At 43.1% G+C, this 24,227-nt stretch overlaps 1 protein-coding gene across 1 annotated transcript in view; it reads left to right on the forward strand.

The window, feature by feature from the left end:
* The window catches only part of LRRC2 (leucine rich repeat containing 2), a 315,710-nt gene that overhangs the window by 49,646 nt on the left and 241,837 nt on the right, over window positions 1–24,227 (forward strand). The window contains exon 2 of the mRNA XM_083158350.1: window positions 4,123–4,287. Coding sequence (XP_083014476.1) covers window positions 4,163–4,287 — 125 coding nt within the window. The 5' untranslated portion in view covers window positions 4,123–4,162. The remainder of the gene's footprint in view (window positions 1–4,122; window positions 4,288–24,227) is intronic.

Here is a 24,227-nt window from a genome sequence, read left to right on the forward strand (position 1 = left end):
ACTACTGTCCTCTGTTCCTCTGTGCTGGGGCCTACCCCTGGTGCTGTGCTGTACCTAATATTATATATTATATTAATAATTAATTAAATATATATATGTATATATATATATATATATATATATATATATATGAGAATAGGGGTGCGCTAAATGTACCACTTTGTGGCTAAACATACAATGAATAAACAGTAGTTGTCATAAAAACAGATAAACGTTTTATTGGTGGTTCATCCAGCAGTAAAAATATTTCTGGTGTTCAGGTTTTCAGGAATATGCCACAGAAATTGTAGATCCGCGGCCCAGTGGATATATATAATCCACTGGTGCTGCCTACACTGAATAGAGGCTGCCAGTATTATTTACTCAGGCCACTGGCAGTGCTACTGCCTAAGTGTTCCTACCTACTACTAACTTCCATACTACGCTGCTATATATAATTTAATAAAAAAATAATACCTGTCCTGCAGTGCTGTGTGGAACTGTAATAAATAATTCCATGCTGCTGGTGCACTGACGTGTGCCACTGAGTGCCAAGCAGTACCTAATAAAATTAATTATTATAAATTCTGCTGGTGCATATAGTAGTTTTGTGGTGGCCACAGGCAGTGCTACTGCCTACCTACCTAGTAGTTTCTCTACCTACTAGGCTTTATATTAATATTTAATTATTTTAATCATATATAGTCCACTGGTGCTGCCTGCACTGAATAGAGGCTGCCAGTATTATTTACTCAGTCCACTGTTGCCACTGGCAGTGCTACTGCCTAACTGTACGTACCTAGTACATACTAGGCTGCTATATATAATTTAATTAAAATACCTAAAATAATACCTGGGCTGCGTGGAACTGTAAAAAATAATTCCATGCTGCTGGTGCACTGACGTGTGCTATTGAGTGCCAAGCAGTACCTAATAATAAAATTAATTATTATAAATTCTGCTGGTGCATATAGTAGTCTACTACTGCTGTAACTACCTTTTGTGGTGTCCACAGGCAGTGCTACTGCCTACCTGCCTAGTAGTTTCTCTACCTACTAGACTGCTATATTAATATTTAATTAATTTAATTATATATAGTCCACTGGTGCTGCCTGCACTGAATAGAGGCTGCCATCCTGCCCTGCCTTGCCATCAGCTTAAACAGGAGGTTGTGACACGCTGGAATTCCACCCTCTATATGCTACAGAGGATGGAGGAGCAGCAAAAGGCCATTGAAGCCTACACGGTCACCTACAACATAGGCAGAGGAGCGGGGCTGCACCTGACGCATGTGAAGCGGTGAGGGAGGGGTTACACAAAAAAGTATCATCCATTCTATGTGGGCAGTCCGTTTACTGTAAATGTGACACAGGTAGTAAGCCTACTTCCAAAAGACTGATTCAATGTGTACGCAAGGCCATTGTTCTCTTAGCTAAGCATTTATCAGTGCACATGCCAAATTACTTTATCAATGCATACTGCAATCAGCAGCAAAAATATAATGTCATGGATTTTTTTAGTAGGGCCCCAAACTGGTATCTTGCCTAGGGCCCCATGAGGTCTAAAATCCCCTCTGGATCCAGACATACTGTAGTTGTATCTCAGCTGGTAGCCGTGCCCAACAAATTTTGTCATGGATTTGGACTTTTTCAGGGGGTGTCAACATTACTGTTTGATTTAACTTATATACCTCATGGCAATTCACCTCAGTAAAGCACAATCAAATAATTTAAAGTGCCTCTTCTCTAGTAGGAAATCCAAAAAAGCAAAAGCCCCTGAGGAGCTGCATGTTTTTATATACAGCTCCTCCCTGAGAATGAAGGCAATCCCAATGATGTCAGTCACTGAGACTCCCTTCATCAATCGGGGCTGAGCTCCAGTGGAGCTTCACACCTGATTGGCTGTTGCTGGCTCTATAGATTTCCTTGTTATTGTTCCAAAATATAGGGGAACCCTAATTTTTTGGGCCCCTGCATTTTTGGAACCAGGACCAGTCCACGAGTGCAGTCCTGGTTTTTAAAATATGGGGCAACCCCAACACATTTCCCCCCATTTTTCTCAAACCAAGAATGGCTCAAAGAGCCAGAGACTGGTTATTCCAGGTAGGGCTTGTAGGGGTAGGAGTCGGTGAGTATATCACCAGCTCACTATATAAGAGACGCAACTACACCCAGGACAATAAACACAATTTTATATTATATTAATAAACATTATATATGTATTTTCATCAAAATATCATCAATTAAAAACCGTTTTGAAGTGCACTTCTAACAAAATAAAAAATAGACACACAAGACGCACAACATACAACATAAAATTCAAAGTCACTTAGTATGAGGCTCTATATTGGCTATAATGAGGCTTTGGTAATCATGGCTTTTTAGATGAATAAATGAGGAAATGGAATCACATAGTTACCAGTCCCGCATCAAAGGGTTAGTATCTCCTGTGGCCTTATAGCTGTTTTGTAAGGATAATCCTTCCTGGTGTAATAAAGGCAGTCTTTCTTTCTGGCGTGCAGTATAAAGAGCTGAAAGGGGGGGTATACGTGCCCCCTTTCAGCTCTTTATACTGCACGCCACACACCCAGGATTGCAAAGTTACCAGGTCCGCAATATCAGAGATTTTCTCCAATCCGTCAACTTTTTGCAGGTAAAGTGCAGGTTAACATCGGTGACTGGTCTCCTTCCTTGCAATGTGCAGGTGTTAACTTGCACTTTACCAGCAAAAAGCTGACGGATTGGAGCGAATTCTTCTTGACAAAAAGACTCCAGTTCCTGTAAATTCTTGGCTGTCTTGCACGAAGTGCACGTTTGAGATCTCCCCAGAGTGGCTCAATGATATTAAGCTCAGGAAACTGAGATAGCCACTCCAGAACCTTCACTTTATTCTGCTGAAGCCAATGACTTGGCCTTGTGTTTTGGATCATTGTCATGTTAGAATGTCCAAGTATGTACCATGCACAGCTTCTGTGCTGATGAGTGCAAATTTTCCTCCAGTATTTTCTGATAACATGCTGCATTCATCTTGCCATCAATATTGTTTCCAGTGCCTTTGCAGCTCACACATCCCCAAAACATCAGCGATCCACCTCAGTGTTTCACAGTAGGAATGATGTATCTTTCATCATAGACCTTGTTGACTCCTCTCCAAATGTAACGTCTATGACTGTGGCCAAAAAGTTTTGAGGCTTGTCTCTGTGCTGTTTGGAATATTATAAGCGGGATGCTTTGTGGCATTTGCGTAGTAATGGCTTTCTTCTGGCGACTCGACAATGCAGCCCATTTTTCTTCAAATGCCTCCTTATTGTGCATCTTGAAACAACCACACCACTTTTTTTCAGAGAGTCCTGTATTTCAGCTGAAGTTATTTGTGGACTTTTCTTTGCACCCCGAACAATTTTCCTGACAGTTGTGGCTGATATATTTTTTGGTCTACCTGAACTTGATTTGCATTCCACAGAATCCCTTATTTTCCACTTCTTAATTAGAGTTTGAACACCGCTGGCATTCTCAATGGGGTGGATATCTTTTTATATCCCTTTCCTGTTTTATACAGTTAAATTACCTGTTACCGCAGATCCTTTGACAATTATTTTGCTTTCCCCATGACTCAGAATCCAGACACGTCAGTGCAGCACTGGATGAAAGATGCAAGGGTCTTTTAGGAGACCAGAAACTCACTGACCTTTTATACACACACACACACACACACACACACACACACACACACACACACACACTGATTACAAGCAAACAGATCACAGGTGAGGATGGTTACCTTTAGTAGCCATTAAAACCCATTTGTGTCAACTTGTGTGCATGTTATATGGCCAAAATCTCCAGGATATGTAAACTTTTGATCTGGGTCATTTGGGTAGTTTCTGTTGTCATTATGATTTAAAAAGAGTAAACACAGTTGTTTGACAATAAATGGCTTCACCCAACCATTAACCATGAGTGAAAGAAAAGTTTGTGAGTTATCATTCATATTTTTTGACAAATGGCCAGAAAATCAGAAATATTTTTTTTTTAGAACGTTATATATAAAAACAAAATTCTCATGAACAGCTGATTTATACATGTACTATGATGGAGCATTAAATTGTCAAAAAAATTGTTTCTTCTTTCTCCTGTTATTCAGCAAGCTTCAAACAATTTGGATGTAATTTGGATGTAAGGCCATGACTTTTGAAATTATAGTCGTTGACTTTTCTCATATAAGAGGGCTATGGGAAACCCGTGTTAAGAAGTATAAACAGCTCTGTAAGAAAGAGAAGCAAAGAATTGAAGCCAGTGCATTACAAAAGTAAGTTGATTTACTGTATACAGTACTGCATATATTGTGGAAGTCCTAATTTCATGCAGCTGTCATGTAAATACTATTACTGTACTGTACCTAAAGGCATATATCTTTTTTTAAGGTGTTTTATTTGAAGTTAATTTGAGAGAACACTATTTTCCTTTTCATAATAATAATAATAATAATAATATTTATATAGCACTTTTCTCCCAAAAGGACTCAAAGTTCTTTACCATTGTCTTTATCCACCATCCAGGTATACCAAGATAAGATTTTTTTCCCCACTGAACCCATAATGATACAATTAGTTATCAATTAAAACTATTGGTACCTTTTAAGATGTGATTGAAATTCAAGGTATGAATAAAACCCAAGCGTAGGTTCACAAAATTGTATAAACTTGCTTCTTTCGACTTCTCCTATCTGGAGCCCCGGTCCTGCTGACTCAGTAATAATACAGTACAGCATTGGTGGCTCCTACCTGTTTCCTTCGGGGGCTGCACTGCCCAGCCCTGCAGCTCCCTCTGTCCATTCTGAGGCTGATGATGGCGCACCATCAGAAATACTGTGCATGCGTGTACTGCGCTAGCCTCAATGTTGACACAGACAGTAGCGGACCACATGAGCCCTGAATTCTATGGTCTGCCTCCTGTGCAACCCATAGAAGACCCTTTTGGCACAACTGTGCCCTCCTCTCTTCCTTGTTGCTTCTACTGACTGCGTTGTCTGCAGTCCATGAAGCAGCGCTAAGCTGGCAGAAAGGCTTCCTGTTGGAAGCCATATCTGAAGATCACAGCCCAGCATATGATTACCAGATAGTGCTTCCAATAGGAAGCCTCTGCAATCACTGTGCATATTGATGATGGCAGATTTTTACAGGAGGATCTGCAGCCCTGCAGCCATGATGCATCCCCAAGGTAAATACCGCCACTTCATTACATTAATTTTGGACTTATAAGAGGCTGGCTGCATAGATTAAGACAAATATTCCACTTGCTCTCTAAGCAGATGATGTAAGTACATAGTGGTCAGGAATTTCTTGGTATTAGCAGCCACACATGGGAAGTTGCTGATCAGCGTTCAACTCTAAATAAGGCCCCTAGTCTCGTACTGTAGTTTCAAAAGCTCACTGTACTGTAGGAAGGCAGAAAGGAGATTTAGGACTCTTATTTCACATACAGTTGCTCCACAATTAGAATTTGATGTTGTTTTGGAAATGCAAATGCATCCTGAGACATAACCTGCATACTTGGGATGAATTGACATTATCATAAACCTCTGTAACTTTTGGAAGTATTGAACGTTTCTAAACTCCCTGCAGGCAATGTCAAAACAGACGCAAAGAAACAAATGCTTGTCAGAAAGTATGAGTTCACAGGGCCAATAGCTTACATTATTTATTAAGTGTGCACATCTAAGCATATTTAAAAGGCTTTGGAAACATGAGGTAAATACTTTTAACAAAATACCAGGATCGAAGGGGATTATTCTGGTTCACTCCTTCTGCCAAATTCATTCTTATATGGTCAAAACCATGTGCACTGCAGGGGGGCAGATGTAACATGTGCAGAGAGAGTTAGATTTGAGTTGGGTTTTACTTCAAAGTGACATCTATATTGCAGTGTAAAAAAGGGATTTTTGTAAGAACTTACTGTTCGAATCCCGTTCTCTGATATGGCCCTGGTGACACAGCTCAACATTGGGATGTAGGAGGGTCCATAGGAGCCAGGCACCTATCCTAAAGCTTTTGGAGGGTAGGCTCCTCCCTTCTGCATCCCAGACTCCTCAGTTCAATCTTTCAAAGCCACTGGAATACATTAACTCAGTACAAACGCCTGCACATATTATATGCACAATTTCAAAATTAACTTTTCAACCATATATAACATGAAACATCATGAACCTGGCATACTTACTGAGCGTAAGGGAGGGATCGCTGTATCACCAGGACCATATCAGAGAAAGGGATTAGAACGGTAAGTTCTTACAAAAATCCCTTTTTCTCTTTCAATGGTCCTGGTGACACAGCTCAACATTGGGACGTTCCTTTGGGTGGGTACGCTCAGGTCTGCAGCTCTCATCACTGCTCGCCCGAATGATGCGTCCTCCGACGCAAACTCATGGAACCTATAGAATTTGGCAAACGTATGAACAGATGACCAAGTGGCGGCCAGGCAAACCTGCTCAGCTGTGGCCCCATGTCGAACCGCCCAAGAGGTGGCAACCGACCTAGTGGTATGCGCATTAATCCGGCCGGCACAGGCCTACCAACCTTAGTATATGCAAAGGCAATAACAGAATGCAACCACCTAGCAATGGTCTGCTTAGAAGCAGGCTAACCAATCTTGTGCACATCATACAAGACTAGCAGTCAGTCTTCCTGACACCCTTCATCCTGTCCACATAAATGCACAAGGCACGCACAACATCCAAATTCCTCAATTTGTCCCTTTTTCTTGAACCCTCTGGGGGTTGAAACACAGGTAGAACTATCTCCTGATTTAAATGAAAAGCAGAGACTACTTTTGGCAAAAATTGGGGTACTGTTCGAAGAACAGCCCTGTCATCATGAAAAATAAGAAAAGGAGACTTGCATGACAATGCTCCCAACTGTGATACTCTCTTAGCTGATGCAACAGCCAACAAAAATACGAGCTCCCATGTAAGAAACTTAAGGTCAGCCGACCTCAGTGGCTCAAAAGGCGCCTTTTGAAGACACTCCAGTACCAGCGATAAATCCCATGGAGCCACTGGTTGCTTGTAGGGGGGTTTCAATCGTGAAACCCCTTGCAGGAAAGTTTGCACCTCCAGTAGCAAAGCTATCCTTTTCTGGAAATAAATTGACAAGGCCGATATCTGTACCTTGAGTGACTGAAGGCTTAACCCCGACGAGAAGCCATCCTGCAAAAACTCCAGCAATTTAGAAAGTCGAAATCGCGATGTGTGCGACTTCTGCCTTTCACACCATCTAATATAGGTCTTCCAGAACCTATAATAGTTAGCCGAAGACACTGACTTCCTAGCTTTAACCATGGTGTGAATCACAGCCTCTGAGAACCCCTTATTCTTCGAGATGGTGGTCTCAATAGCCAAGCCGTCAAATTTAGCCATGCTGACTCCAGGTGTAAGAACGGCCCTTGGCTTAACAGGTCTGACCTCAGAGGTAGACGCCACGAGTCCACAGACAATCTCTGAAGCCTCGAGTACCAGGACCTCCTTGGCCAATCTGGGGCCACTAGAATCACCGGAATTCCTTGGGACTGGACTCTTTTTAATACCCTTGCCAGCATTGGAAATGGCGGTAAGACATAAAGCAGATTCCCCTCCCAGGGCATATTCATTGCATCCACTGCTTCGGCTCGTGGATCTCTCGTCCTGGCATAGAACCTGGGCACCTGATGATTGAGCCTCGATGCCATCAAGTCCACCTCTGGAGTTCCCCACTTCAGTGTAATCTGATGAAAAACCTGTGGGTTCAAGCTCCATTCCCCTTCTAGCAGCTCCTCCCTGCTCAGGAAATCGGCCTTGATATTCTCCACCCCTGGGATGAATATCGCTGACAACGCTGGAACATTCTGTTCCGCACACAAGAAGATCCGGAAAACCTCCCACATGGCCAGCTTGCTGCGTGTGCCTCCCTGATGATTCAAGTACGCCACAGCCGTGGCGTTGTCGGTCTGAATCCTCAAAGGAAGACCCTGCAGTCTGAGTATTCCCTGACCAAGATGTCAGGATGTTCCACTGGAACACTCGAGAGTGGAACCTGGCGAACTGTAACGTCTCGAAAGACGCCACCATTTTCCCCAACAGTTTTAGACACCTCCAAACCGATGGGCTCTGAGACCCTAGGATCTCCCGAACCAAGGAGGCCAGGTCTCTTGCCTTTGTCTCTGTAGGAATACCCGATGTAGATGGGTATCCAGGACAACTCCTAGGAACTGGAGTCTCTGTGACAGCACCAACTGAGACTTTTGTAAATTTAAAAGCCAACCGTGAGCCTGCAAAAACTTGATGGCTTCTGCCAAGTGACTCTGCAACCTTTCCGCCGACTCTGCTTTGAACAGCAGGTCGTCCAAATACGGAATCACAGTGATTCCCCTCAGTCGGAGGACCGCCGCCATTACTGACATTATTTTGGTGAATACCCTTGGCGCTGTAGCCAGGCCGAAGGGCAACGCCTGGAATTGTCCTCTCCTTTGGTGCTCGGTTTCTTATGAAAGGAACCGAATTTAGACTTTGGGGCCTTGCCCCTGGAGGACTGAAACTTTCCCCTAAAAGACTGTCCTCGAAAGGACGCACCCCCTCTAGGGGAGGGCCGAAAGGACGGCCTAAAAGCAGAAAACCTTGAGGCCTGCTTAGCTGCAGGAGCCGGCAGGAAAGTACTTTTGCCTCCCGTGGCCTGCTTAATAATCTCTTCCAGCTCTGAACCAAACAACAGCCTCTAAGGCCTTTTTTGATTCGTTATCCGCCTCCCAGGCTTTAAGCCAAAGCACTCTCCTGGCATTGACGGACACTGTGGAAACTCTGGAAGCCATTTTGAGAGCTTCCTCCTCAGCCTCAAGCACATACTCCGCAGCTGCTTTAAGCTTCTCAGCAAGCAGCAACACACATAGATCAGCATGTAAAATTGTACACAGGTCATTGGCCCACACAATCATGGCCTTAGAGACCCAGGCTGATGCTATAAGAGGGTGTAAAGTGTAGCCCACCCCTTCAAATATTGCCTTGAGTTTACCTTCCAGCTTCTTGTCTACGGGGTCCTTAAAGGCTGCCCCCCCCTGGACAGGTAGCACAGTGGCTTTAGATAGCCGCGCCACAGAAGCATCTACCACTGGAACTTTTTTCCAGAGGTTTGCATGAGCCTCAGGCATGGGGTATAGACTTAAAAATCTCTTTGGCATCTGCAGCCTTTTATCGGGCGTTTTCCAAGCCCCTTCCAATAAATCCTGTAAACCTTCATCCGCAGGGAAGGTAACAGCTTCCTTACGCTGCCATTTAAAAACACCTTTTGCAGGAGTTTTATCCTCCACAGACAAATTCAAAGCCTGTTTAACAGCAGTAATCAAATCCTCCACCCCTGAGGCCGAGGAATCCTCAGAATCATCACCCTGATCCCAGGGAATGTCTGTATACTCTCCCTCCTCTTCAGCAACAAGCAATGGCACTGAATAAGACCTTTTAGGGGTCCCCACAGTGTCAAATTTGTCTAATAAATCATTAAACCTGCTGATCCCCTTAGCAGTATCCTGCATGACCTGTAAGAAGCCAGGATCTGCCTGGGTCAGAGGCAAGGAGCCAGAGGACTGCTGAGATGATGACATAGGTCTCGGGGAAGCTACCAACACATCACTGCCTGTCCATCAATTGCACTAAGGCATTCACAGACCTGCCCAGGGCACTGGCCCACGCAGGCTCCGATTGCTCTACCCTCTGGGGTTCACTCCCCATGGGTCTCACAGCAGCGCAAGTAATACACAAGCCCCCCTTGGCCATCTGCTCAGGGACAATTTTCAGTGTACAAACACTGCAAGCGCTCAATGCATTAAGGGCTCCCTCCCCCAAAGCCACAGACTGTTGCTCAGACATGATGTTCTACAAATAACACAGTCACAGCGCACACTGTACAGGCGTTTTATACAGAGCCAAAGTACTCAGTCACTTATCTGTCTGAAGGCTTCAGAAGTGGGGAAACGATACCCAGGAAATCAAATCACTCTGCCAGGATCTGTCAGCCAGCTCAGCTCCGCTGCAAGCATTCCGAATGGCGCCAAAACAGAGTGAGGGAAGAGACCAAGTCCCTGCTGCTGCGGGGTCCGTGGTTTCTGGTGCCAACCACCCCCAGACAGCCGCTCTCATTGCAGGATCTCCAAGTTCCAGTGTCTCCCCCTCAGCTGGGGACCACTTGAAACATGCCTGTAACACACTGCTGTCCTCTCATATAGGGGCTCAGTGTGTAAGCTCCGCAGAAAGTGTCCGCCGCCATCACGGAGCGTCTGTCCCCCATGATCCCCACCCCACTGCAATATAGAGTCCTGTGTTACAAAACCGGTTAAAAAATAATAACACACTACAATATATGCAATAGGTGTTGTGTAATATTTGTATTATGTCTAATGTACTAATGTTTTTTTTCGGTCATTATTCCGGTTTAGTGATGTCTAAAAGTAGCTAGACAACAATAGGAATGATAAAACCATTTTATCATGATAAATGTATATGTGAAAATAGAGAACAATATGGCATTGCAACAGAGATTTATGAGAATAACCTTATTTTTTAATGAAACATACTGTATAACACATTTGAATGACACCATAAAGATCAATGATTTGCCAGCAGCAAACAACTGGTTAGATTTCAATTGAAAGTTCTTTTTTTGGGCAGCACATCAGAGAGCCCATGCTCTGGGGAGGGATTTTGCTTTCGGCAATAAATATTTTTAAGGAAAGCTAAAATTAAAATAAAATTATCTTCCGTCCTAAACAGTAGATGTGCCCTAGTTGCAAGCCTATCGTGCTATTTGTGATTTTTTTTCCCCCTTTGCTTTAGATCTTTATACAGCTTCTGCTGTGACACTAAAAATTGCATTAATGCTGTATAAATTATACAAACTTTGCCACAGTATTTGCCATGCAATATTTCTGAGACAGATTAATATCTGCTCTTGAGAATGACAAGTCCCTCAGGGTCAACATGAAAGATTGTCCTAAAATGCCATAAAATATTCTATCTGGAAGTTTTCAAGCTGACATTGGATATAGAGGATTATATGTGAAAATCAAATATTCTTAAGCATATTAGTTTTTTAATGGGAGCTGTCCTGTTCAATATTGCACACGGGGACAATATCCATAGACATAAATAAAGGTATAAATGATAAATTGAATTTCTGTATATAAAATAACATTAATTTTTTTTTTAAAACAAATGCAGCAATTTGTCTTCTAGAACAGGAGTATTCACTATGAAAATGTTGCTAGAACAGTGACAAATGCCACTTCTGGTAGTTACAGTACACCAAAGAAGACACCAGAAGACTGAGAAATATGCATGGAATATGAGTGAATGATGAAAGCTCAGTCCCTCATTTTAAAGTAAATGCATTCTGAAAAGATTAATAGTGTGAAATGTAACTATAAAGGGGGCTATTCAATTAGTACTGATGGAGTCCTTGAGGCCGCCCGCAGGCTGCAGTAACAAGGATTGTTCCAGAGCCTTAGCAGGCTTGAAAATAAACCTGTGTTAAATAGCCTTTATTCAGGTGCAGATGCCATATTAACCCAAAGGTCCGGAACCGTATCTCAGATTCTGTGGGTTAACACCCATTAACAAAGTAATTTACCAGCCAAACATAAAGGGCCCTTATTTAATTGCCAAAGACATTAAAGCCTGCTGTTATGTTATCATTCTTTTTCACCTATGGGGAAAATTTAATTTGTGTTTAATCAAATGCCAGTATATGATAGATAGATAGATAGATAGATAGATAGATAAATAGATCTATATGAATGCAGGGAGGTCCATCACTAACAACTCAGAAGACGAATAAGGTGCCCAAATGCTTCTCCAAAGATAATTTAGTGGTGTATGTAGAAAATGTAGAATAATGAAGTCTAAGTTTCAGAACCTGCGTTCTTTTATCAAGACTTATAAGCATGAACAGAAAACAAACATATATAGCTGTGTCTCACCATGAGTGTAAAGCAAAGTACGCCCTGATATCACACGCCAGAGGCTCAGTGATGTCATCACAGAAAGCCAAATAGGACCCGGCAGGGGTTCAGTACAAAGTGTAATAAATTCACCATGGTAACCCCAAATCACAAAAAGACATCAAGGAAAATAGGTAAAACGGGTGACGGGCTCCAAAAATCTAGGAAATGCACATGAATGTCACTGATAAGAATGACTACACTACATATAGATGTGTCTTTCCCAGTCTGGACTGTGATTAAATATACTGTATATACAGAATAATACCAAGCGTATCCTCACTCATCGTATAAATACTATAAATCATATATCATATTTATATCCTATTTATGTATTATATTATTTATATATTTATATCATATCATATATTTATATATCATATAAACTACATCATACTATAAAAAATTATGTATAAATACTATATAACTATACACATTGTGAAGTATTTATGTTTATGCACTTGAACAACGATTGCACAAGTGCATGTCCAGTGCCGATATTTGGAAGGACCGGAATGTATTTAGCTATGTATACTTTTATATGATGTCATACAATGTATGCAGCTCCTAACAGCATATATTCTGTTAATTAAAAAAAGCAAGTTCAGATGAAATATATTATGATTTATTGTAATATGAAAGAAGTTTCTATACCGAAGAGTTTTCGGCCTAATTAGGTAGCTGAATACATAACACATTCTGGTGGGTAAGTAAAAGTGCTAAGCATATACAGTAGGATTAGCAGATAAAGGCCAGGGGGTTATAATATAATATGTTCTCTCTTGATTAACCCTGGCAGGATTAAGTAAAACTAAAGACAGAGCCACAAATAGAATATATACTGCCTGGGGCAAGCAGGAACCTGTTATTCCCTAGCTCTAAATTGTAAATATATTAACTTAAAATATTCATTATCCTGCATCCCCCTTAACTGTGCACCATGGGAGATTACCCTCACTCAGGCCTAGTTACGGCCCTGGCTGAGAGTGACACAGTTTGACACAAATCAAAAGGCATAGAGAGAAGTAATCATAAATAATGGTTTAATGTATGATATAGAAGAGGATAATATTTCTCAGAGGACTGAAAGGGTTGTCTCAGGTTTTGTGTACTTAAGGAGCCCACACACGCACCGATGCCGGCGATGCTATGCGATGGGGTGCGCGCTCCCGCGGCACCTCATCGCACAGTACAAAAAGTATGTGCTTCACATACTTTTTGTACTAGCTTTTTCTGGCATAGCATCGCATCGCATACACAAGGCATACGATGCGATGCTATGTGTGCTAGTTAAGTCCACAACGCACGCCGGAAACGGTGCGTGTGTGGGCACCTTTAGAATTGTACTGTGAAGGTGCATGCTGAATGGACTTCTTAAAGCTAAGGAGAAAAAGGAAAAATGTGTGTATGATGACTTTTGTGGTTGCTTAAGTCATTTTAATGTATATAAAAGCTGAGTTTGTTCAACTACCTGATACCGTTGAGCAATGTTTGGCATACAGATTAGGATGGCATACCTCCCAACTTGAGCAGCAATGAAGGAGGGAGAGTGGGATGCGCGCCGCTGGCTCACATCTCCCCCGCGAGGCCACACTCCCGTTTTGACACTATGGGGGCATGACCCAGAGGTCTGTGAGCCTCTAGCCATGCCCCCAGCCCCACTGCTCAGAAGCCAACAGGGGGGACTCCCAACAGCCCCGCCTCGTCGCGGGACACTGCCGGCCGCGGGAGGGTCGCGGGAATGTCCCTGAAAACCGGGACAATCCCGCGGTAATCGGGACTGTTGGGAGGTATGGGATGGCCTAATACTGCGCCATTTATTCAATCCCGCGATTAAGGATGTAAAACTGTTGATCTTGGGATTGGCCTCTTGACATCACACTGGGAACCTCTTGACATCACACTGGGAACTGTTTAGAGGCAGTCCATCAGCAAGCAGTTGGATGCAGTGGAGCAGCTGTGAGTGGGTGTGGGGGGGGGGGGTATGCAATGGAGAGGGCTTATGGGGCCAGCGGACTTGGAGTAGAGGCGGGCAGGTGTGTGTATGTGCAGCCTGACCTATGACATCATGCTGTGCAGCTGTACAGCATTTTGTATGGGCTGTCTGGCTTAACTTGGAAACAATTAGATCAGGGCTGAGTGATGGCGATCACTGGGAGTCCCTGACACATCTGTACCGGTATCAGAGAGGAGCTGCTCCACTGCTGGAACTTGGAAGGGTGAGTCTGAAGTGAAGAGAATATATGTATTTTTACACTTTTTTCTTTACACAAAAGCATCAGCTCACCTGCCACAGCCCATGGGTGGTGGGGACAGCCCCAGGCTTCAGCCATGGAAGGGTGAAACCTGGGCAGGACCACTTTATTCTGGGGTCTCACTCCCCCTGGTACCCATTCCAGAGCTGACCAGCCAGGGTGATCATGATTCCGCTGGGGGACCTTGCGTAAAGTGTCCCCCTGGCTGTGGTTGTCCCCTGTTTTTTTGGAACCAGTCCAAGAGCCCGGTGCTTGTTTCTTTAATATGCGGGATCCCCACAATATTTTCCCCCATATTTGGGGAACCAGGACTGGTTCAACAAGTCCAGGGCTGGATTTGCTTGTGTGTGTGTGGGGCGGGAGGGAGGGGGGGAGATGACCGCCATGTACGTGGCGAGCGTACGCGGAAAACTAAGCAAATAGTTTAGTGGGCGCCTAACTAACATATAAGTACCAAAATCGCCATACATCGTATGCAAATTCGCACTTTGTCTAAAAATTTGCACCCTAATATATCTCCATTTTTGCTAGATTTGGATTCGGCTCTGATTTGATATCTAACTGCTGACTGAAATCCCATTATTTGCCTTTTTTTCCCCTAGAGTATTATTAACAGCTCACAATATTGTTGTTAATTATATGCCAAAGGATGACTGGCTAAACTAAACAACAGAGTAGCAGCACAAATGTATGGAAGTTATTCCAATATATAAAAAAATTGAAGGTTTTTTAGTAATGAGTATTATGTTGGCAAAAACCAATTGAACCAACTCACAACTATTTTCAATCAAATAGAACACAGAATTTTGGGTTTGCGGATCAGATACAGTCTGGTATGGATACAGTGCAGGTCGGGAACAGTGCAGGATACAGTGTGGTTAGAAATGGTGCGGGCCAGATAGGATTATTATAATTTTATTTTATTTATAAGGCACCACAAGTGTTTCGCAGCGCCGTACAAAGGAACAGTACAGGTAGACAAAACTTGGCATAACGTTGAATAAATAACAAAAATAGAGTACAAATAAAGAGCGCCACAGTTCAATACACATTACAGCTTAAATATAAGTAGTGAGGATTCAATCAACATACTATAAGAGGCTTGAGGCCAATGATGGAGAGGAATATGCAGACGAAGATGGTCACTGAGTATAGGAGAGCTGTGAGTGAAATGTGAAGAGAAGAGGGCTTTAACAACAAGAAGAAAGAGGGCCCACAATCTAGTAGGATGCAGTGCAGATTGGATACAGTGTGGTATGGAAATGGTGCAGGATACAGTGTGAGTTGGATACCGTACTGGTCAGATACTGTCACAGGTGGAGGACTAGTTTGGAACGTGTGGTGCGTAGGAATCACTTTAGGACCAGACGGAGTAGGGTTAAAGCGAGCTGGCTTTATTATGGATGGTTTCATAAAGGAAAGCAAACTTCTTAATCGAATCAGGGCTTGAAAAGGCAAACAAAGAGTCCCAAATAAAGTCTTTGGCAAGTCTGGAGTTTAAACAATAATAGTCAGAGTCTTGTGTCAACTGACGGAGATGTCGACCAATGCAGAGGGAAATCCCAGACACAGTAAAGAGATGGATGATGAGCCAGAGGATAAGAGAAAGACTGGAACTGGATGCTCTTCACAGTACTGGGGGTACCAGGAGGCTGAGAGTAGCTGAAGTCCTTGAGACCAATGAGAGCCCACGGGCTGGCAATACCGGGTCCACAGGTAACTACCTGGAAGGCAGCGAGAGGTCAGGGTTCCTGGAGTCAGTAACAGGGAGGACTGTAGAGGCTGTAGAAGACAGGAGTGAGCCAGGAGTCTCCAACTGCACAAGGCTAGGAAACCTTTGCACTGACACCAGTTCACCAAGACAGATCCCCTAAATACATAGTGGGTGGCTGTCATTGGCTAGTGTGGTCAGAAAGGGAGGAAAACTTAACCTGGCATCCAATCTGCACTTTGCCCATAACCAAGATGGCGGCGCCGGCCTCCCGGTGCCACCCCAAACACAACTCCCTCAGGACTCTCAGGGAACCGCCCCTGTATGCCACACTTCCCAGGCGACCCAGGACCAGCAGGATGCCCGGACCAGAGCCCCAGAATGGACAGGCGGCGGGCACGGAGGGGTGAGTACCGGACCCGCCGTGTGCTGGCGTGGCCGTCCATGACAGATACAGTGCAGGTCAGATATACCAATAGGGCACTTACTGAGTACCGGAGGTGTCCTTGGTGTGTCAGTGTTGTCCTCAGTATAGAGGTGTCAGCAGTGTGGGAATGCTTGTGATGTGGGCAATGAGGGGGTGCCAGCAGTGTTGGCTGTGCAGGGGTGCCACTTTGCGGGGGATATCTCATTAGTGCAGGGTGCCCTCAGAGTGGGGTTGCCTGATTTAGCCTTACTGTGTGGGTGCAAGCAGTGCAGCAGTCATGAAATTGTCCTTATTTCGAAATTGCCGGCGTTGTCGGCAGTGCCTGCAGTGTCCTCAGGGACGAAGGAGGTGTCGGCAGTGCAAGGGTGATGACAGTGCAGTGTTGGCAGTGCGGGGGTGGCGGTGTCCACCACATGTAAGATGAAGTTTACATGTATTTAATGACATTTACTTTAGACGTGATTAAATTCTGACAAGCTTGCTTTATGTTCCTTACATCTGCATGTAACTTAAAGCAAGATTGACAGAAACTCTGAAAAACACTGTAGGACAAAAGACACCATTCTGAGCAACCTTATGTATGCGTGCACGTTCTGAAGGAAGTGGATGGGCAGCTGCCCGTTTCCCTCCCCATGTCACAGCCTCATTAGCATGAGAATACCATGAAACGTTAGCCATTCCCATATGCTAATGGTGCCGCCCGCCTCCCCACGCCCCTCTCTGGCCCCTGCACGCTGTCCTGGGTGCGTGCACCCAGCGAACAGAAATGCGCATGCACAGTAAGACAACATCGGTCCCCATGCAAACGAAGGGCTACTGGACCTAAATAACACTCCCATGCATCTTATCAGACACCATAAGTGATGCCGGCTTCATGGTAAGATATTGGGTGATGCTAGGCACATTTTATCATCTTATAATCTAATGTCATATCATATAGTGTGTACAGAATCAGATATCACATGTCCATGAGAGCAAGGAAAATTGCAATTTTTTTATAGTTACATTTCGGGGAGGGGGGCGTTTTTAGGGAGGCCGATCCCGGGAATCCCAGGATTGAGCATTTTTCAATCCCAAATCCCAGGATTGAAAAATGGTATCCCATCGCTCTAATGTGTACATAGCCTTACAGTAATATAAATTGACCATTGTCAGATTGCATTTCTCATTTGTTAAGTTTCTGACATAACACATACTGTAGCTGAAAAATAAAGTAACCATTTTGAAGAAGCCAATATTTCTGCTGCCTGAGGGACTACTAATATCTATGCATGGCTTTTTTCAGTTTTATTACAGGGTTAATGTGATCACCTCCAATCATTTAAAAAAAAAATTGCTATGAACCAGGTGAAGTGTAGAACTCATCATGTAACAGAAGCAATACTATGTGACTATAGGACCCACAGACTGACACATTTGTTGCCTTAAGCGTGAGGTATAAAATATATTAAAGATTGTATTAAAGTTGATCATGACAGCAATTAGAATTTTAAAATAGAAGAACTGAATGCATAATGATTTTGCATGTCATGTAATAAATTATTTTATGGTGATTCACATTTAGTAATAATGAATATGCAATGATATGATATTATTGATTATCTAGAAGAAGAGTGCAGTATTACAAAAGAATAAATTAAAGTTGAAAATAGTGTACATCAGTAGTACAAGCACAATAAGTACGATTTTTACAGCTAAACAAGTAATGGGACATAAGGAATTGTATTTGTTTCGCTTCTGCATTTGTTTCGCTTCATCTCACGGCTCGACTACTGCAATGTTCTCCTCACCGTCCTCGCTCAATCCCAACTGGCTTCTCTCCAATCTGTCCTCAATGCTGCAGCCAGGCTTATCTTCCTCTCCCGCCGCTCTAATTCTGCCACTCCCCTTCAACAAAATCTGCACTGGCTTCCATTCCCCTACAGAATCCTCTTCAAACACCTCACACTCACATACAGGGCCATCTCTAATTCCATTGCTCCATATATCTCTAACCTCATCTCCATTCATAAACCCTCCCGCCCTCTACGGTCGGCTGACGACTGTCGTCTCTCCTCCACCCTGATCACTACTTCCCATGCTAGAGTACAGGACTTTGCCCGTGCTGCACCCCTTCAGTGGAACGCACTCCCTCGCTCCATTAGACTCTCCCCGACCTTGCAAAGCTTCAAACGGGCACTGAAAACTCACCTATTCATCAAAGCGTACCCTTCCACTGCATAAACCAGCTGGTTCTCCGACCCCTTGCCTGTTTACATCCTGCTATCTAACCACCAACCCCCTCTTGTAATCTGTCTGTCTCCCCTTCCTACTAGATTGTAAGCTCCTCCGAGTAGGGCCCTCTTCCCTCCTGTTGTCAAAGCCCACTTCTCTTCACATGTAACTCAAAGCTCTCCTATACTCCAACACTCAGTGACCATCTTCGTCCGCATACTCATCTCCATCATTGGCATCTAGCCTCTAGTTGTATGTTGATTGAGTCCTCACTACTTCTATCCAAGCTGTAATGTGTATTGATCTGTGGCGCTCTTTATTTGTACTGTATTTTTGTTATTTATTCAATGTTATGCCAAGCTTTGTCTCCCTGTATTGTTCCTTTGTACGGCGCTGCAAAACACTTGTGGCGCCTTCTAAATAAAATAATAATAATAATAATAATAATAGGAATGACACATTCTATTCTATCTATTTGACTGCTTGCCACGGGTGTCTCTGTGGTCACCGAAAACAATAGGCGAATCTAGAATTATGGTAATGGGTGGTCCCAGATTTAGATACAATGGAGGTTATTCTGATCGCAGCGGCCAAACGTGCGTATGTTCGCTATTAACGTACGCTATCCGTACGCGGCCGTTGGAGTTAAGTCCACCCACAAGTCAGCCGCATACGTACGGCCAGAAACAACGTCAAAGGGGAGTGGCGTACAATTGAGCGTACGCCAACGTACACGGACGGGCCAGCCCTTACACTCCGACAACTGGCGTACAACTGAGCGTACGCCACCGTTTACGGACGTCTCTCGTCCGTCTTCCCGCCGACTTCTTGCGGAAATCTGAGCGTACGCCAGCTTGCACGGACGGGTCCCTATTGTTTTCAATGGAAAACTCAGCTTATGTCACCGCTCGTGAGAGTGAGCGTACGTCCGTGTACGCTGGCATACCCTTCACATATATGGACCTGCAAATCTTGCCTTTCAACTACAATTCTGACAATTAATTAATTATTCTATTTGTTATTCAATTATTGTTTTCTATTAACTCAATTGTCTACCTTAATAAAGACCCTAATAAAACAACATTTTAACCCTCATTACATGTATATTTGTTATGTTCTAATGTGGCATTTTAATCACTATCTATGTGTCCCCATATTGCTGTTACTTTTAAATCAAGTTATGTTGGTGTTTCTGTATATGTACTAAATTATGTCCATAATTAGTTTGTCCAAAATGTGTAACATGTATACCTACCCTGATGTTATGTGTGATGTTTTAATCTAACAACATTAAACATTCATGCATTTTCACTATGTGTTATTTTACTCAAAAACACACACATTCACACATCAATCATTACCCCTCACCTCAAATTACAAATATAACTTACATTACACATCTGTATGTACCTACCCTTACAAGCCCTCTAACATATTTATTATTAAAAACACAGGCAATTTATAACAGAATAGAAACTTTTATTTTTAACAAACATAATAAGGGGGGGGGGGATAAAAATAAATTAAATGCGGGCCTCCAGTTGGGAAAAAAGAATAGATAAATATAGGAGGGTCAGGAATATTTCCCTCATGAGCTGTGCCACCTCCTCCTGGTGCTGTTCATTGTCTGTAGTGAAGGGATAAAAAAAAATTAATATATAACATACACAAATGTTTGTTGTATTTGTACATAATAAAAAGTTGTGAGTTATGTGTGAAGGCCACATACATTTTTAAACTACATTGAAGATGGGTCTGCTGTAAACACAGTACTAAAAAATTATATGTTAACACACACATAGTACATAGTAAATAACATAAATTAAATTACTCCTTCTTGGATGAATGTATGCTGTATCCCAATTGGTACTTTGGTTTTGGGGGACTCTCCTCTAACCTCACAATTAGGCTGTGCTATTTAAGGGTTATGACATTGTTGTGGCTTAAGCACTCCTTACTATTTTAAATTTAGGACATTGCTGTACAAATTATAGGCCTACAGCTATGTTTGTAAAGCATGCATCCGCATGGCCTCACACACTATTAACAAAACAATCTCTACATTTATGTTGCACATCATGCTGGGAACTGGAGTTACCCAACACCTGGAGCCACATAACTACCACACCACTAATGTCGGATATCTCATTGGATGTACTGTTATGTCAATTATTCAAGGGGTGAGGCATGGCCACACTCAAAAAAACCACCAAGGGGACCCTTGTTCCTGGAGAAGGACAGGACACACCTCATGGTCGCCCTGCAGTGATATGTTGCAACTAATGTTGATGTTGGATACACATATGTGGTTGTTGTGATTGTTTATGTGTAGAAATGTGTAGGTAATGTGGAAGTCTAGGTACACACACGCCATTTTGTGATAGTATGGCCGCCATTTTGGTTCGCAGAGTTGCGCAAATAAAGTTTCCATACCCGAGTATGTGTGACAATGTGGACCAGAAGAGTAGACATACCATCACACATAAATTCATAATAACACACTTACACGAAATGAAATATAGTTAAAAGGTTTAGAACGCCACACATAAGCTTAGTTAGCCCTGCACACACCTGTCTGTATCGTGTTTAGTACCGTTCCGTTCAGCTCATTATGCGAAGTATTCCGGTCATTGCGAATATTTCGCAATGTACACTGCCCGATAGTTATGGACATAATCCATATCTCAGAGACAGTTTCTGTTGAAAGTAGTTAACAAAGGAAACTAGATAAAACCGGTTCTTATCCTTGCTGACTCCGAAACCACCAAACAAAAGACTCTTAAAGTTCACTCCCCTGCACCTGGTCAGACCAGGTACAGCGTCTAAAACAAATAGATTCTCTGAGGTTGATTCTTGCGCTATCTGCAGCCAAGGATCTAGTTGGTAATGTATGAATCACCTATCATACAAAATAGACATATAGTACAAAAGAGAATACCGACTTAATCCTGGGCGCTGATTGTCGTGATCCCCACAGTTTCTCCCCTCATTCAAGGTGTTATACCGAAAAATAAAACAGAGGGGGGGACACACAATAGCGTAATACTGTTTTAGATATACATAAATGATATTAACAAGATGTATGATGTTTCTGAGACGTATAGACTCGTACCCTTTAGAGTGGTCTGCTTCAAGTGGGCAGACAATAACGCTCAAGCAGGGGCGGTAACGTCACCGAATCGTCATCAAGGATGTCCAATTGCAATTAATCGTACATGCAAGAAAGTTTTAAAAGCTGGTATAGTGTGATACCACTTGGTACAGCGTACAGCGTCTAACCTCCAATCACAGTGGACCGGACATATGATCTCTGACCAATGAGAATGGCCTTTGACCTCCCCTTTCTGACCCTATAAGATAGGCGACCCGGAGCAGGCTCGGTCACTTCGGCACATCTACCTTTCCCTGACCTGACCACCGGACTATAGTTCATCCCTGAACGATAGTGAGCTCTGACCGGACTACACTTCGCATATTTGATGAGAACGGTAACGGTTGCATTTCACGGTATTTATTCTTAAAGTATTGTTGGCTGGTTGTGTCTTGTATCTGTATTCTTTCCCCTTAGCAGAGTCTGTTTAGTATTCATTGTTAGTATATTGTATTACTTGTTATACTTGTTTATTCTTATTTCTGTAACCCCCTTTTGTCCATTAGGGACTTAAATACAACCTTTTTACGGAGTTCTAATCTCCTTATTTCTATTCAGTGGTCGTGTCTGTTTATTCGCATAATAGCGATAAGGTATATTACGGACACTGTCCTTTAAGGTATATTCGCAGAATAGAGACAAAGTACTGCGAAAGGATCTCGTATTAAGGTATTGTTTCTTGGTGCAAAATACTAAGTAAAAGGTACGCTACGCTGCGCTACGTTTTGTTCGCACGTAGTTAGGCATAAAGGGTAAGCAGGTTACGGACACATTACGTAACCTGCGCTTTTCACTCATTGTCTCTCTGGTCATATTTAATCGTCATTAACAATTGAGGGCTCGTCCGTCCGTCCGCTCCACAGTCCAGAACTCATTACCAGGCGTGCGACTCGACCTATACCAGCAAAAGGGTGGAAGTATTTATTTGTTTCCATTGCTGGATAGGCCGAGTCCGCGGCGGTGCGGGGTTCGGGAAGTGCTAGCGCTGAACCCGGAGTACAATAAGTGAAAGCCACGTGTTTTAAAGTATATCATACCTAAGTGTTTAGTCAACTGTACTTCTGCCTGCCACAAGTAGTTTAACGGGGTATAGTGTCTTGGGTTGCTTGTTTATTACAGTATAAGTACCACGTGCGATAAGGTTCGCACACGTGGAGTCTGTGTTTATTATAGTACATAGAGGATCCCCTCTGTGCAAAACTATAACTTTTATTGTTAGTTACTGCAAAACCAGGGACTCCGCCACGTGGCGACAAGCCTTGGGCCTTTTTGCAGTAACGTAAAGCGTCTATTGTGTATTACGCAAGGTGCGCGCGCACGTGCCCATATCGGGAAATTTTCGCATCTTTGTACGTGGTTTACGGATTAAGTGCGGGATTTATTTCGCATCTTGATACGTAACTCTCGGACAGAGTTAAGGGATTTATTCCACATTTAGGCGCAATTACTGCGTATAGCGAAACCCGAGCGAAATCTTGCAAATACACTATAGAACACGTGGGTGGCCGATTCATAGGCGGCCTGTGAACAACGCACGTACACACGTGGCTGTTCATTGGTACTGCACACGCAGCACACATAGGAACTAAAAGGTGAACAGTGTTAAACCACTAGCTTTATTTAAACAAGTATAGTAATATACTGCGAATAAGGCGGTGTTTAATAAAAGAAAAAAAAAGTTTTTTTTCTTTTTGTTCATTTTTTCATAAGCAAGCAACTCAAGCATTATTTTAATAGATTCCTATAGTTCATTATAAGGGATTTATACCTGCATAAGAATCTAGTGAAAAGCTACCGGCCTGGGAAAATTTTCTGTACAGAAATATTTCAAAAATAAGCATAAGACCAAGGTGTAACTAGCGCCCAGTGTGAAAAATAACTGAGGCGGACGGGTGTGGGACGGACACGACCCAAGCGCAGTGTAGTCCAGTGTAGGACAGGTCCAGTTAGGACAGGGTGTACGTGCCGACGTACACATAGGAACTGCCCCTTCAGTGGAATTAATTCCGCTAGGAGGGTACAAGAAGATACATCGGAACGCACTTGTTTCCGATTAGCTACTTTAGAAATCCAATTTTTGGGGGTAGAGGAAAACAAGTTTGTTATACCCTGGAAAAATTGTGCCGCACCAAGCAAGTTGGCTAGAAGTTCGCTGCTAGTTGAAAGACTTGGTGATTGAGTATCGTACCTCGTAGCCTTCGCACCTGCTGAATTGTGGGACTGTTCTAGGTTGCTGTAGAAGTGAGTGGTTGGGGAGCTCTCAGATAAGTAATAACCCACCGATATCTATTAAGCTGTGAACGTTTATTCCTGTAACTATGGGTAATAACGGGTCACGCTGTGATAACGTGCAAGATAGGGAGGAAGCAAGCCGGCCAAAAGGATCGGCTGCTTTTATTATGTGCAGGAAGCACGGTGAACTCGCAGTTGTTTACCAAAATAAATGGAGAAAAATGACACAAGGCAGCAAGTTAGA

Source organism: Crinia signifera, chromosome 1 (assembly GCF_055691185.1).
Source record: "Crinia signifera chromosome 1, ASM5569118v1, whole genome shotgun sequence".
NCBI classification, from domain to species: Eukaryota; Metazoa; Chordata; class Amphibia; order Anura; family Myobatrachidae; genus Crinia; species Crinia signifera.